Source organism: Meles meles, chromosome 11 (assembly GCF_922984935.1).
Source record: "Meles meles chromosome 11, mMelMel3.1 paternal haplotype, whole genome shotgun sequence".
Lineage (NCBI taxonomy): Eukaryota > Metazoa > Chordata > Mammalia > Carnivora > Mustelidae > Meles > Meles meles.
The window spans coordinates 6,583,953-6,600,023 of NC_060076.1; the positions used below are offsets into that span (position 1 = coordinate 6,583,953).

Genomic DNA, 16,071 nt, shown 5'->3' on the forward strand with positions numbered 1-16,071 from the left:
CTGCTTCCCTCCCTCTCTCTCTGCCTGATTCTCTGCCTAGTTGTGACCTACGTCTGTCAAATAAATAAATAAAATCTTAAAAAAAAAAAAAAAATCTGTGCTTCAGGGGTGCCTGGCTGGCTCAGTCGGAGGAGCGTGCAACTCTCGGGACGGTGAGTTCGTGCTCCACGCTGGCTGTGGAGCCTCCTGAAAATAAAAGAGTTTTTAAAAAAATACAAAAGATGAAAAAAAAAACAACTTTTGTGCTTCAAAGGATGCCATCAAGCAACTGAAAAGACAATCTGCAGAATGAGAGAAAGTATCTGCAGAGCCTCTGATAAGGGACTTATATCTAGACATACAAAGAACCCTTACAATTTAGGGCACCTGGGTGGCTCAGTGGATTAAGCCGCTGCCTTCGGCTCAGGTCATGATCTCAGGGTCCTGGGATCGAGTCCCGCATCGGGCTCTCTGCTAGGCAGGGAGCCTGCTTCCCTCTCTCTCCCTTTCTCTCTGCCTGCTTCTCTGCCTACTTGTGATCTCTCTCTGTCAAATAAATAAAATCTTAAAAAAAAAATTAAAAAAAAAAGAACCCTTACAATTTAATAATAAAAAGACATAACTAGGGGCGCCTGGGTGGCTCAGTGGGTTAGGCCTCTGCCTTCAGCTCAGGTCATGGTCTCAGGGTCCTGGGATCGAGCCCCGCATTAGGCTCTCTGCTCAGCAGGGAGCCTGCTTCCCTCTCTCTCTCTGCCTACTTGTGATCTCTATCAAAAAAATAAATAAAATCTTTAAAAAAAAAAAAGATGTAACTACTTGTCTATGGATAGACACTTGGGTTGCTTCCATATATTGGCTATTGTAAATGCAAGTATCCATTCAGAGATGAATGGATAAAGTGAGATATATATATATATATGTATAAATATATATACACATATGCCATAAAAAAGAGTATTATTATTCTTTTTTATTCAGCCATAAAAAAGAATGAAATCTTGCCATTTGCAACAACACGGATGGATCTACAGAGTATAAAGTCTAAGTGAAATAAGCCAGAGAGACAAAACCCACAGGATTTCATCATTTGTGGAATTTAAGAAACAAAACAAATGAACAAACTGAAAAAAAGACAAAAAAAACCCCACCAGACTCTTAAATATAGAAACCAAACTGGTGGGTGCCAGATGGGGGAGCTGGCTGGGGGGGATGGGTGAGACAGATAAAGGGATGAAGAGGGCACTTACGTAATGAGCCTGAGTAATACATAAAATTGCTAGATCAGGGGGTGCCTGGGTGGCTCAGTGGGTTAAGCCTCTGCTTTTGGCTCAGGTCATGATCTCAGGATCGTGGGATCGAGCCCTGCATGAGGCTCTCTGCTCAGCGGGGAGCCTGCTTCCCCCCTCTCTCTCTGCCTGCCTCTGCCTACTCGTGATCTCTCTGTAACCAAATAAATAAAATCTTTAAAAAAAATGGCTAGATCATTAAAAAAAGATAAATAGCCAAATTAAAAATTAAGGATCTGAACAGACATTTCTCCCAAGACGACATACAAATGGCAAACAAGCCCATGAAACGAGGCTCCACACTGTTAGCCCAGGGAAATGCAAATCAGAACCACGACGACATAACCATTTCGCACCCACGAGGATGGCTAGAACCGAAAAGACAGATGAACAGAAGTGCTGGCGAGGATGTGGAGAAACCGGAAGCTTCCTGCACTGCTGGTGGGAGTGTACAGCGGCGCAGCTGCCGTGGAAAACGGTCTGGTTCGTCCAAGTGTCAAACACAGCATTACTAGAGGACCCAGCACTTCCGCTCCTAGCTGTACCCCCAAGGGAGTTAAAAGCAATGTGTCCACACACACACTTGCACACACAGTGGTCACAGCAGCATTACTCAGAAGAGCCACAAAGTATAAACAACCCAGGGGCCCCTGGGTGGCTCAGTGGGTTAAAGCCTCTGCCTTCGGCTCAGGTCATGATCCCAGGGTCCTGGGATCGAGCCTCGCATCAGGCTCTCTGCTCAGCAGGGAACCTGCTTCCTCCTCTCTCTCCCTGCCTGCCTGCCTCTCTGACTACTTGTAATCTCTGTCTATCAAATAAATAAATGAAATCTTAAAAAAAAAATAAGTATAAACAACCCAAATGCCCAACAGTGGACGAACAGCTCAATGAAACGCGGTCCGGCCACACCACTGACTATCACTCAGCAATACAGAGAAATGAGGTAGTAATCCAAGTTACAAGAATGAACCTTGGTGAGTGCTGTGAAGTGTGTAAACCTGGCGATTCACAGGCCTGTGCCCTGGGGCTAATAATACATTATATGTTTATTAAAAAATTAAAAAAAAAAAAAAGAAGAATGAACCTTGAAAACATAATGCCCCAGGAAAGGGGCCAGTCATAAAAGGCCACTAGTTATGAGTCTGTTTATAGAAATGTCCAGACCAGGCCAATCTGTAGAGATGAAAAGTAGACGAAGGGTTGCCTAGGGCTGTGTCTGACGGAGAGTGTCTGACGAAGTACATGGGACTCCACGGGAGCCCGAGATGAAAATGTTCTAAAATTAATTGTGGTGATGAACACCCAACTCTGAATATACTAGAAACCAATGAATTGCACAATTCAGAATTGAGCTGAAATGAATTCTATGGCATATGAGTAATATTCCAATAAACCTGTTAAAAAATATCTTTAGGATAGAAAAATGCCTGGAAGGATACCAAGTGGTTGTGTCTGGATGAAGGATTAGAGGCATCGATAACACCAAGAACAGAGATCATTTATTGAGCATCTACTTTGCACCAGGATCCTAGGGCTGGCAGTGGTGTCCCGCCAAGGGCTCCCTCAACGCGGTGCTCAGGGAGGCCGAGGGCCTTTGCCTGCATCACACAAGGTGAGCCACCGATCAAAGACTGGGCGTTTTCCTCCCCGGCTCTTTTCCAGTTCTGTAGTTCTCACTGTTCTCCGAGAAATACTTCATTGCTTTCACGATAAGAACAATGAAAGTTCTAGAATTTTCAGATGTAGTATCAGCAATCAATACGGTTTTGGAAACAGAGCTGGCTCCCTTCCTTCCCAGGACCTGAAATGCTCCTTCAGGAGCTACCAGCTGCCCACAGACAGGGGAGACCTGAGGCAGCTGTGCCCTTGGACACCAGAGGCTTTGTCACCCTCTAGGGCATTTCTCCGATGTCCTCTGTCCTATAGCTATTTTGTTCCTGCTTGGGAGGCAGGCTCTGAGCTGATGTCCCCAGCTGGGGTCCAGGGCACCGTACCTTCAACTTGCTACCCGCTGTGCCAGGCACACCCTCATCCTGCTGCTACAAACTGTCTCCAGGCTCCCCTGCCAGCTGGCTCCTGGCCCACAAAGGCACAGGAGAAGTAAGAGTGGGATGGAGCAGTGGGCAGACCCCACTCCCCTCCCAGTCCTGCCTCACACCATATCACTGCCCCACCCTACCCAAGCTGGGGTGACACCTGCCGGCCGGCCGGTCAGCCCCTGGCCTGGTCCTAGGTTCTGCGGCTCCTAAGGTCTGGCCACACTCCTCACCTGTGCAACCAATTCCCTGGGTTAACCTCCCTTTTAACACCTGAAGTTGACCTTGACAGACTCTCCAGATACCGTCAGAGTGCTGCCTGAACAGCCCCGACTCTGTCCTCACCCCAGCAGAGGACAGGAACTCCTAGGGCTTTTTTGTTGTTGTTGTTGTTAAATACATAAAAGCATAAAGACTAAAAGAGAAATAGTGCACAACCCTATCACCCGTACAAACCCTGCCATTAAGCATAGCTCGAAATTAGGAACACCACAAAGGAAAGTACAATAAAAGCCCTTTTCCACCTTTCCCTTTCCACCCGACGATCCTCACAGACCACTGTCAACGGTTTCCCAAGTTATCTGTCCGGAGGAAAGTAGAAATGCACAAACTCCCCAGTGACCCCCCAGGCACACGTACGCAGGGATCTCTGTCCTTCTGAACACGTACACACACGGGTCCCCCTACACACGGTCCGCGTCTTGCTTTTTTTCACTTAACGACCTACTGTGGCGACAGCAACCTATCAGCCCCGGCAGACCTTCCCTCACACTGGACTCCGGACCCCTGATGGGCGTGTAGATCGTTTCCAGTGTTTTCTGATTTCTCACTGTTAGAAGATAATGCTTCAGTAAACGTCCATCCAGGACACACACATTTTTTATGTTAGCGTTTTCACTTTATTTCTCTTTCCTGATACTGAAATCCTGACAGTGCCCCCAAAAACGTCTAAAGAAAAGACGAGACAAAGGCTGTGTGATCCGCTCCGCTGAACGGAGGCCATTTCCCACCAGTCCTTCATAAAAGGCATCTTTTCCTCACACAGTTGGGACCCGGGTGTGATCAGCTCCTGGATTACTGAGTATGGAGTGACTACTGAGTGAGTACCGAGGGAGTACTGAGTGAATACCGAGTGAGTACTGAGCGAGTACCGAGTGAGTACTGAGTGAGTACCAAGCGCCATACACGTGCTAAGCCCCTTCCGTGTATATTCCCTTAGGTGGACTGACATCCGGTGGAAGGGGACGCTCACGGCCCAGCAGAAGGCGGGGTGCTACGCTGCCTCCCTGAGGCTGGCTGCCTCTCTGCCCCCCCGCCAACCTTCTCCGTGGCTGGGAAAGAAAGACGCAGGAGAGAACCACTTACCTCAGAGAGCACCTCCGAAGCAGTCTCGGGGTTCCGCAGGCTCTCCCCTGGGGTGGGGGTGCTGCTGCTGTCCCCTCTCTGCCCCACGCTCAGCGCCTGCTCCCACTTCTGGAGGGCTTCCTCGAACAGCTCCATGCCTGAGCACGGGCGGGAAGACAAGAGAGAGAGTCTGACCTCGGCAGAGGACAGCAGCCAGGCCCCACGCTCCAGACCCCTCTGAATGAAGGTTTTGGGGTCAGGAGTGGGGTTGCAAACCAGCACCTGGGAAGGTGTCCTGAGCCCAGCCTGGGCTCCTGGGAGGAGGCCGTTCGTCCCCCAACTCTGCCCCAGGGGAGGCCCCACGGCTGGCCTCCTGGCCCGTACCTTGCATGTACAGACTCTCTGCGTTGCCATCATTGGTGGTCACGGGCTCTTCCATCCCTCTGGCGTCCCATGGCCCCGAGCACGTGGCCGTGGGGCTGGACGAGTTCACTGCTACTGTCTGGGCACCAAGCAGCACAAGGATCCAAGGGCAAGGGGTAAGGCCCTCCCAGATCCTTTGCAGGACCCAAGCCCGTCCCGCGGCCTGGTCCTAAGTCACACACCCTCTCCGAAGACCACCCCTGAAGTGAGCCCCCAGCACACGGCCAAGCCCTCAGCAGGGCCCGGTCCCAACAACTCAAAGCATTGGACAGCACTTCACAGAAGCTGCAGAAGTGCGAGGAAAGAGGCCCGGAAGCAGCAGCCTCCTACAGAAGCGGCCCTGGGCCTGTTCGCTGCCCTGGCACTCTGCGACTAGGTGGGGCCCGGAAGGCTGAGGGAGCTCCCACCACCACATGGCGGGGCAGGGCCCGCACTCCCCACCCTTCTCGCCCTGCTGGGTGTGGGCTCCTCTGGGGCAGGAGCCCTCTCTTGCCCACCCGGGTTCCCAGGGCAGACCCGGGCTCAGGGCTCATTGCACGAACAGGTCACTAGATGAGAGAATGAGCCCAAAAGCCACTCCCCAGGAGAAAATACGCTTCTCTTTGTCTCATTTATCTCTTTATCTTCAGCAGAGTCCCTGGCACAAGGCAGTCGCCTGCTGTGTCTGATGAACGAATGAATGAACTTTCATAAACAAGTATCTTCCCCGCAAGAGGCCACCCACCTCTCTTCTGCCCCATCCATCTCCCTCTCACCGAAGCCTGGGCCTCCGTGTGATCAGTGACAGTCTCGGAAAGCCCGTGTGCATGGATGAGAGACCAAAAGAAATCTCTCCTGTCTTCCTTCCGGTCTGTGAGCTCCCTGAGGGCAGAGACTCAAGCCTCCTCAGAACCAGGGCCTAAGCCCTGAGCCCACTGGTGCCCTCCCTCCGCTTTTCTTTTTTTTAAGATTTTATTTATTTATTTGACAGACAGATCACCAGTAGGCAGAGAGGCAGGCAGAGCGAGAGGGGGGAAGCAGGCTCCCCGCTGAGCAGAGAGCCCCATGCGGGGCTCGATCCCAGGACCCCGGGATCATGACCTGAGCCGAAGGCAGCGGCTTTAACCCACTGAGCCACCCAGGCGCCCCCCTCCCTCCACTATTTACCGAAGCCAGGCTGTGGGAGGAGCCCGAGTGCTTGCTGGGCTCGAGAGAGGAGATGCCACTCAGCGTGTCGTTGCTTTTGCTGCTGGGACTCTGGATCCTCCGGCTGGAGTAGCCTGTGAGGAACAGGCGGGCCAGGGGACGTGGCTGTGGAGTTCGGCCTCTGCACAGGCTGTTCCCACCTCCAGACAACCCTCCCCCTCCTCATCTGGGCGCTTGTCCGACCTCCCCTTCGAAGGCAGAGGGATGGCAGAGTGCCCAGGGGCATGCGCTTAGCAGAGTGCAACGCCTCTGCCTGTCGGGCCTGCTCGCTTCCCTGCCCCTCTCCGCTGGCACGGGGCCTGGCCCAGAGGGCCCCGGACCTGCCAGATAAGCCGGAGGAGGGCTGGCGACTTCTCCGCCTACTTCTCACTCAGTCTCCCCTGTGTTGCTGACTGATTTGGAATTCTCCTCCTTCCAGAAAGAATTTGAGACAGTGACTTCTTGAAATATACATAAAACATTTCTTTTGAAGTGAGAAAAGTAGGGAAGGGGAAAGAGGGTAACCCCAGAGGTGACGGCGGTGGGACGGGGTAGGCAAGCCAGGGGCCGGCACGGGGGCGACTCCAGGGGTCCCCCCAGGGGCCGTGAACACAGAAACCCAGCCACATCTGCACTTCTCAGGTCCTGTTCTAGACTAGTCTTAAAACCTCTTTTTCCAGATGTAAAGAGAAAACTTTCCTTTTGTGACGATAATTCACAATGAAAATTCATTTTTGGGTAATGGGATTTTTTCCTTCCTCCTCTTCGTTTTTTGCTTTTTGTTTTTTTTTTTAAAGCAGGCTCCATGCCCAGCATGGGGCTTGAACTCGTGACCCTGAGATCAAGAGTCGCACGCTCTACTGAGCCAGGCAGGCACCCCAAGGGGGATTTTTGCTTCCTAAACCAAATTTCTCCCCAGATGGGAGCCTGTGAGGACTTCCTGCCTGGGGAAGAGATCCACAGGACGTTCAGGTGTGGCAAACACAGGGTTGCTGGGTTACAAAATGAAACGGGGTCTATTAGGGTTTTGAAAGCCACGTCACCAGACTCAGGCTTAGAGGCTACCAGGGCGTGCGGGGGCGGGGGGGAAGAGGCTGACTACTCAGGGCATGCGCACTGAGAGCACGGTGGTACAGTTTTCCATGCCGTGTCGATACAGGTCTCTGGGTGGCCCACAAAACTGAATCAAGAACTGTATGCTCAAAAGGCTGAACTTAACTTAAAAAGGGGGTGGGGCGCAGGGGATGGGGAGAATACCATCTGGCTCAGGAACCACGTGGCCCTTCTTGCTCCTGAGCCAGGGGACTGCCCTCCCTGGGCAGAGAAGCTGCGCCCCGCCAGCCCCCTCTGGACACAGCTGCTCCCAAGGGGTCTGCGGACATCAAGAACTATGAGAGGAAGACTGGCAAGTCCAAGGTGACAACACCGACAGGACATACGCATCGGGTGCATCACCCACCAGTCCCCTGACTTGGTGAAGACTTGGGGAAAGGTCTACCACCAACCCCGCCTCCCGGAGGAGGGGAACTTGGCTTGGGGACAGGACATCACTAGTGTAAGATCCGACGGTGACCAGGGGCCCAGCTGGGACCTGACACCAGGTCAGCGCCCCCCCCGCCCGCCCCGGTGCCTCATACCCACCTTTCTTCACCGATGGGACCTTCCTGGCCATGAGGATGGGCAGGGGCACCGTGCCCAGATGTGCACCTCCCATCTCGGGGCCGACCTGCTTCTTCCTCCGCCGTCGCCTCTTTAGCTGGTGGGCGGCCAGGGCCAGGGCCACTGTGCCCAGGGCTGTGGCAAAGAGGACCTTCCGCAGGCCTGGTGTCAACCGCAGCTGGGAGAAGGCGGACTGCAGGGAAAGAGGGAGGCGGCTGGGCTACATCTCCCCAGAAGAGCTCTGACGTGGGCAGAACCGTGCTGGGGACATGAGGGACACAGGAGGCCTCAGGCACTCAGGGAACATTTGCTGACCAGGAATGATCCAGAGGCAGCCACCCCCCTCCCGCCCCCACCCCGAGGAGGCACCTGGCCAGCACCTCTGAAATGTGGACCACGCAGACGTAAAGAGGGGGATTGGGGACAGCAAAGCGACAATGCCGAAGAGATCACATCTGGGCTCTAACAGGTGTCCCTAACTCCATCGGTCGTGACTCTAACAGCTGCGGGGACCAAGCGCCTACTACGCCAGGCAAGGGACTAGGATTCTACCTGCGCTAACTGGCTGAATGAATGTCTTTCCTTTTCCAGGTGAGACTGAGAGGCTCACACAGGTTAAGACATGCGCTCAAGATGACAGGGAGTCAGAAATCAAACCTAAGGGGCGCCTGGGTGGCTCAGTGGGTTAAAGCCTCTGCCTTCGGCTCAGGTCATGATCCCAGGGTCCTGGGATCGAGCCCTACATCGGGCTCTCTGCTCAGCAGGGAGCCCGCTTCCTCCTCTCTGCCTGCCTCTCTGCCTAGTGTGATTTCTCTCTGTCAAATAAATAAAATATTTAAAAAAAAAGAAAGAAATCAAACCTAAGTCTCTTGACCCCATTTCGTAACGACTCCTTGATGTCGATAACATTCACTCCACCTAACTGCCCCCTCTGTACAATTCCCTACTCTTCATTCTCTGCCTGCTGAGCTGGGAGCCCTACGCAGGGTGGGGACGGGGAGGGGAGCCTACATTGCATACAGCAAAGCTTTAGGAAGTGTCAAAAGACCTGGTCAGCCACAAACATCTGAGGTTGGCAGGGAGCAAACTACTGACCCCTTTTATAGGCTGAAAAACTGAGGCCAAGAGTTCAGATAGCCCAGAGTGAAGACCAGGCTTGGGGCCCCAGACTCCTAACTTTGTCCTTCCTGCTTTGCTCAAAGAGGAGACCCCAGAAGCCTGGAGCAATCATGAGGGATAGGCTTTCCCAAATGCTAGGGACCCTGGGATGAGTGGCTCAGTATTTCAGAGGCCAGAGGGCTAATGGGAGGCCCACAACCCACCCCAATCTTTACCTGCCCAAAGGTCGTGTATAAGAACACAGGGATCTCAGCCACCGTCATGGCCAGCGCCTGGATCATGGACATGCCCTCAGTCCTCCGGAACGCCATGGCAGGACCAGCACCCTCGGGTCTCAGAGCGTCCAAGGAAAATGTCTTCAACTGGCCGCTGGCTGGGTCCCAGGCACCGTCCACACTTCGGAAAGACAGGAACACACATACCAGAGGGTCCTTGCAAAGAGCTGAGAGACGGATGACCAAGTCAGACACAAGGATATGCTCACAAGAGCACACGAAGTACCCATCAAAGTGCCCTGGGGGATGAAGTGGGAGCACAGCCTACCTTTGGCACGCCAGGCCTGGATTCAGCAGGAAGGCAGCCAAATGCCCCACGTACCCTCTGCCCACCCAGAGCCCTAGGAGCAGGAGACAGCATCTCTGGCACGTTGGCCCGAGAACAGACCCAAGGCCTGGGAGATGCAGAAGTCACCCTCAGCCTTGGGGCTCCACAACACACCTGCGCCATCCTTTTAAACCCATGTTCCACCGGCTACACAAAGACCCCAGGCCACGAAAGGGCCAGGCCCAGTCAATCTCCCACAAAGCCAAGAATGTTTTTCTTTCCCGTGGACTGTATTACGAAAGCAGCAGGGTGCTCGCTCAGATAACGAAAGCCATGACAGCTTGTGGGTCTATTCTGCACTGGGTTGTTTAGGTACGTTACTTCGTGGGATCGTTACAATTCTGTGAAGGAGGTGGTATCTGGCCCTGCACCCCATCTCTGCCAGTTTCCAAAGAGAAAAGTGAGACTCAGCGGGGTTAAGCCAGGAGGAGTCCGCAGTCACACAGCTGGTAGGAAGCAACCAAGGTCTTGCACCAAGATCTCCTGGACTTTAGACTCTGCTCAATACAGCCCTTCAGCAAAATCCAACTTGCACCAGGAAGTGACAAGCCCCAGCAGAACTACAAACTACAAGGGCAACTTTCCCCTGGGCCTTCAAGACCCCCCACTGCCCCATTCCAAGGTCAGCGAATAAGTGACTTGAGCACACGTTGCCCAGTCCCCAAGATCCCGCACTCCCCAACGGCCACCACAAAGACCAAGGATGCCTTCAAGGTCTCCTGGGACCTCAAGCGGAAGGAATACACAGGCCAGGACAGACCCTATCAACCTGGGACGGCGGCCAAAATCACTGGGGCAGCACAAGAAACAGCTTATCCCCAGTGAGTGGGAAGGACGGATGAGCCTACCAGTGCAGCTCGAGTGTTGGGCGGCGCGCATGAGGGGGGCAAGCAGGAAGAGCCAGTCTAGAGCCAAGGAAACGGTCATGCTGTCAAGATAGGAGACACCCTGCAAGAAGGCTGTGAACTGAGCTGTGACCTCCAGTGGTCAGGGCCCGGGTTCGTATAAGCCAGCCCTGTCATCCCCCCAACCTGGCCCAAGCCTCAGAACACCAGAGGATCAGCAGCCACTATTTCCCCAGCACCTATCCCATAGGCCAGGCTTCGAAACAGGCTCTGGCTGGGAGTTTAGTCCACTGCTTATGATGGGGAAACTGAGGCCATGAGAGCTAAGCGACCTGACTGACCTCGATAACTGACCAAGCTGGGATGGGACCTCAGCTGCGAGAGATCCGGGAGCTACGGTGTTTCTCCTGAGGCACCGCTACAGCTGCCAGGGCTCCCTCCTGGGCACGTGTGGCTGGGAGGCCTGGTTACTTGCCTGCAGGAGCATCAAGAGCAGCCCCTGCTGCTCCAGATGAAAGGAAGACTGGCAAGTCCAAGGTGACAACACCGATCCCAAGCCTGCTTCAGTCCAGGGTTGGATCCAGACTCAGCTCAACCATGCCCCCTTCTTCCTCACTGACGCAACCTGGGGAGAAGCCTCCTCTTCTCCATGATGACCGCCTGCAGCAACGTCTCCCACCCTGGGCACACTTCCAGCGCCGTTTCCAGCTGGGAAAGTCACTCTATAACCTTGGGCAAGAACCCCCTCATCCCACCCCCGCTGTGGCACTTACAACACCCTCAGCCTGGATGCCCACACTTTCCACTGGGGCACCTCCTCCCTTGCCCTGGGCAATCCTATTAATGAGTCTGGCCTGAGCAGCCCATCTTTCCTCCCTGACCCCAGCAATGCCCCGGGCCCGGGCACTCTTCTGAATCACTCTCTGCCCCGTCTCTGTTCATTCCACCCCAGACACTTTGTAAGTCTGACCAAGCTAGCTACTGGGCGCTCACTGCCGTACTGAACCTCAGCAATATCCCCTTATTCAAAATCTGCTCATCCCATCTCAGACATCTCCCTACGCAGCCCCAATTCAAACCCCCTTTTCTCTTGTCCGACCCCTGGAATATCCTCGAGGGTCGTCCAGGTGCCCACTGGCGCCACCCACGACCGGCACACCTGCTCCCTCCATCTCGGGTACTTTGCTAGCCCAGGTTCAGGTACCTGCGACCCTGCAACGTTCCCGGCCCGGGCATCTCCGCACTGACCTGGCACCTTGCGTTCCACCTCTCGCGCCGCCCACGGCCCGGGTACCTGTTTATTCCAACCCGGGCCCTTCTAGTCCCTCTGAGCCCGGACATCTGCGCTCCCACCCAGTTCGTTGCTCAGACCTGGCACCCACCCGCAAGCCTCAGTCCCGGGCCCTGCCGCATCGCCCGCCGCACAGGCTCAACCCGAGGAGACACTCACCCAGGATCCCATCGCTGCGGAAGGGCAGCGTCTCCTTCCCCGGCACCCGCGCAACCAACCTCGCGGCCACCGCGGGGGGCGTGGCCTCATGCAGGGCCAACCCTCCTCTGCCCAATGAATGTCGCCGAAGCGTTCCTCGCCGCTCCGGCCTCTGGCCAATGGGCGGTGTCACGTGACCAGCCTGACCCCCACCTTCCTTGGCCCCTGCTCCGCCCCCTAAGTGCGGTTGAGGCGCGGAAGTGATATATTCTCCCCTACCATTGGCCATCGGGATTCGATTGACGGCGCTAGCTGAGTGGGGCGGGGCCATCCTTAAAGAGACTGAGGCGGAGCCATCGGGTCTCTGAGGGTCTTTCTGGGAGGGACCTGTGATCTGTCTGAGCCTTATTTGGCTTCTCTGCTCCTCCCGGTGCCCCCACAAATTCTGCCCGTCCTTCAAGGGCCCATTTTCAAATGCCACTGCCTCTGATGTCCCACAACATCTTCCTCTTCTTCTCCCTTTTCGAAAAAGTTTTTATTTATTTGACAGAAAGACAGCGAGAGCAGGAACTCACACAGGGGGCGTGGGAGAGAGAAGGCAGGCTTCCCGCCAAGCAGGGAACCCGGTGTGGGGCTGGGTCTGAGCCGAAGCAGACGCTTAATGACTGTGCCACCCAGGCTCCCCGCACAGCATCTTCTTAAACCAAACTTGGCACTCCCCACTTTCTTTTGGAGCTGTTTGCAAACCTCCCCTGCCAGACATTGTCCCGCTGAGGGTTGAAGTCAAGTGATTACGTTCCGACGGCCCAGCGGTGCCTCGAAGGAAACACTGGGTTTGGAATAGGACTGACCTGAGTTGGAATCAAGTTCTTCCACTTAAGCTCGCTGGAGTTCCCGGGGTTTACCGAGCCTCTGTAAGTGGGTGTGACTTGTCCAAGTCACAAGGCTTTGGTGAGTCTTGCAGAAAACAGTGTGGCAAGTCCTTTCATAACGGCGAACAGCTGTTTCTGGTTGGTTGGTTTTGTTTATCGAGATTTTATTTCTTTACTTGAGAAAGAAGAAGCAGAAGCGGGTGCAGAGGAAGAGGGAGAAGCAGACTCCCTGCTTAGCAAGAAGCCAGACACTGGGGCATGCTCTATCCCGGGACTCAGGGATCATGATCGGAGCTGAAGGTAGATGCTTAACTGATTGAGCCACCCAGGCGCCACTGCAAAGAGCTGTTTTTAGATATAATTACCAGCAAGGTCACATTTCTTCATTCATTGCACAACTAATATATCTGCGTGCCAGCCTTTCACAGGTGCACAGGGGTGGGGGCAAGATACGTGGTGGCCCCAGGGAGCTCAGAGGAAGCAGCTACCTAATTACAATGTTGTGTGATAGTTGCTCTGATGGGAGAAACTCAGGAATGTGGGGAGACTAAGGAGACACCTGGGCTTGCAGGGGGAGGTGAGAGACTCCTGAAAGAAAGGGAAGTCCAGATGCAAACCTGAAGGATGAACAAGAATTAGCTGGATAGGGGCGCCTGGGTGGCTCAGTGGATTAAGCCGCTGCCTTCGGCTCAGGTCATGATCTCAGGGTCCTGGGATCGAGTCCCACATCGGGCTCTCTGCTCCGCAAGGAGCCTGCTTCCTCCTCTCTCTCTGCCTGCCTCTCTGCCTACTTGTGATCTCTCTGTCAAATAAATAAATAAAATCTTAAAAAAAAAAAAAAAAGAATTAGCTGGATAAAAGGGAGAGGACAGAGCATCCCAGGAGCAGCATGGGCTGTGACCCCAAGGCAAGAGAGAACCTGGTACCCAGTGAGCCAAGGAAGAGGGAGCCAGAACAGAGAAGACTGCCGCAGTTGGACTGCCAGGATTCTGGGCTCAGTCTGCCACTGTCTGTGCTCTGTAACCTTGTGCAAATCAGTTAACTTCTTAGACACCCTGGTGTCTCAGTCGGTTAAGCATCTGCCTTCAGCTCAGATCATGATCCCGGGGCCCTGGGATGGAGTCCTGCATCAGGTTCCCTGCTTGGCAGGAAGTCTGCTTCTCCCTCCACCTCTTCCCCCTGCTTGTGCTCTTGCTCGCTCTCTCTCAAACAAATAAAATCTTGCCCCAAAAAATCACTTAACTTCTTTTTTTTTAAGATTTTATTTATTTATTTGACAGAGAGAGATCACAAGTAGGCAGAGAGGCAGGCAGAGAGAGAGGAGGAAGCAGGCTGCCCACTGAGCAGGAAGCCCAACGTGGGGCTCGATCCCAAGACCCTGGGATCATGACCTGAGCCGAAGTCAGAGGCTTTAACCCACTGAGCCACCCAGGCCCCCCTCACTTAACTTCTTTAAACCATACCTTCAGGGCACCTGGGTGGCTCAGTGGGTTGACTCTGCCTTTGGTTCAGGTCATGATCTCAGGATCCTGGGATCAAGCCCCACATCGGAATCTCTGCTCAGCAGGGACCCTGCTTCCCCTCTATCTCTTCCTGCCTCTCTGCCTACTTGTGATCTCTCTTTGTTAAATCAATAAATAAAATCTTAAATTAAAAAAAAGAAAGAACAACTAAAAAAAAGGATAGGCTTTAAAACAACAACAAAGCAAAACACACGTTCTTCACCCCTAAAATGAGGAGGAGGATGGTTTCAGAGCTGTTATGACCATTCTAGATGATTATTCACTTAAAAGTGCTCAATGCTGGACCTGGCATCATCTCAGGACATTTGGATCATTGGTAGTAAGAAAACGGCAATAGGCAATTGTAAACCGAGATAAATAGATGAAGCGTAGATTCACTGGGACAGGTGTAAGTAATAACTACTGTCTACCGTCTCTCTCTCTCCGACTTATTTATTTATCTTACTTTTTTAGTAGGCTCTATGCCCAACACAGGGCTTGAACTCACAACCCTTAGAGGAAGCACTGCATGAGCTACCACCTGAGCCAACTAGGCACCCCGCTCTCTGTCCCCTTTATCCTCCTGTGCTCTTCTTCTCAGGACTCAACACTTGACATGTTACATATTTGTTTGCCCAACACCTTGGACCTTGACCTTGACCTTGAACTTCCATCTGTGACTTGTAGAGTCCAGTTTTAGCAAGAATACCGCCCTCTCCCCCTGCCCCCACTGGTGTCTGATCACCCTCCATATTTAAATAAATTTCTCATTTTCTACCCTCAATATCTTGGCCTGCCTTCAGGGAGAATCCCGCTAGCGTTGGTGTTTCCACTTAGTCACTTTCCATCCACGGACCCCATCCTGCTCTTTAGCTCTAAATCTCCACTTGTTCTTTATTTTTTTTAATATATTTTTTGTAAATTTTAACATCATACAGTGCTGATTACCTTTTATTTATATATTTTTAAAAGATTTTTTTATTTGACAGACAGAGATCACAAGTAGGCAGAGAGGCAGGCAGAGAGAGAGGAGGAAGTAGGCTCCCTGCTGAGCAGAGAGCCCCATGTGGGGCTTGACCCCAGGACCCCGTGACCATGACCCAAGCCGAAGGCAGAAGCTTTAACCCACTGAGCCACCCAGGCACCCCCTCTCCACTTTGTTGTATTCAAAGTTGAGCCCCATTTCCCTCCCCTACTGCAAACCCCCCTACTTCAGTGGTCCCTCTTGAATAAAGTCTTCCTTACCATCTTTAACAAGTACTATGAATGCTTTTTAAAAGTATTTTATTTATTTATTTTGGGAGAGAGAGAGAGAGAGAATGAGCAGGTGGAGGGGTAGAGGGAGAGGAAGAGGGAGAAAAGCAGACTCCCGCTGACCTGAACTGAAATCAAGAGTCAGACATTTAACCGACAGAGCCACCGAGGCACCCCTGAATCTTTTTTTTTAAAAACAGTGTTCAGTGTGAGTTATTGGATGAGTGAACATATAAGGATATTGATACATGCCTGTTGAAGATGATAGGGCTGGATGCTGACTCAATGAATGATATAGACCACCAGAGACGGACACTGATAAATAAATGAATGAGCAGTATAGATTAATAAAAGCACATAGTGATGGCTCCAGGTAAGTAATAAACACAGACTCATTAAACGGGTGCACATTAAGTCACCTGGAAGCTTTCCAAACTCCACTTTCCTGGGCCTCATGCATGCTTAGAGAACCAGTCGGGGAGTGGGTCTGGGGTCTGGATTTTTTTTTTTTTTTAAGATTTTATTTATTTGACAGACAGAGATCACAAGCAGTCAG

At 52.8% G+C, this 16,071-nt stretch overlaps 1 protein-coding gene across 3 annotated transcripts in view; it reads right to left on the bottom strand.

Annotated features, from left to right (window-relative positions):
- MIGA2 (mitoguardin 2) overlaps positions 1-12,002 on the bottom strand; it is a 28,286-nt gene extending 16,284 nt beyond the window's left edge. The window contains exons 1-6 of one of the 3 annotated variants that reach the window (XM_046022597.1): positions 11,909-12,002; positions 9,226-9,452; positions 7,874-8,084; positions 6,215-6,327; positions 5,030-5,147; positions 4,667-4,803 (exon numbers count right to left, since the gene is read on the bottom strand). In XM_046022597.1, coding sequence (XP_045878553.1) covers positions 4,667-4,803; positions 5,030-5,147; positions 6,215-6,327; positions 7,874-8,084; positions 9,226-9,321 — 675 coding nt within the window. In that variant the 5' untranslated portion in view covers positions 9,322-9,452; positions 11,909-12,002. Of the gene's footprint in view, positions 1-4,666; positions 4,804-5,029; positions 5,148-6,214; positions 6,328-7,873; positions 8,085-9,225; positions 9,453-11,908 lie in introns of those variants that run through there. The other 2 variants (XM_046022596.1, XM_046022595.1) reach the window with 2 other exon arrangements.
- Between the last annotated feature and the right edge of the window lie 4,069 nt (positions 12,003-16,071).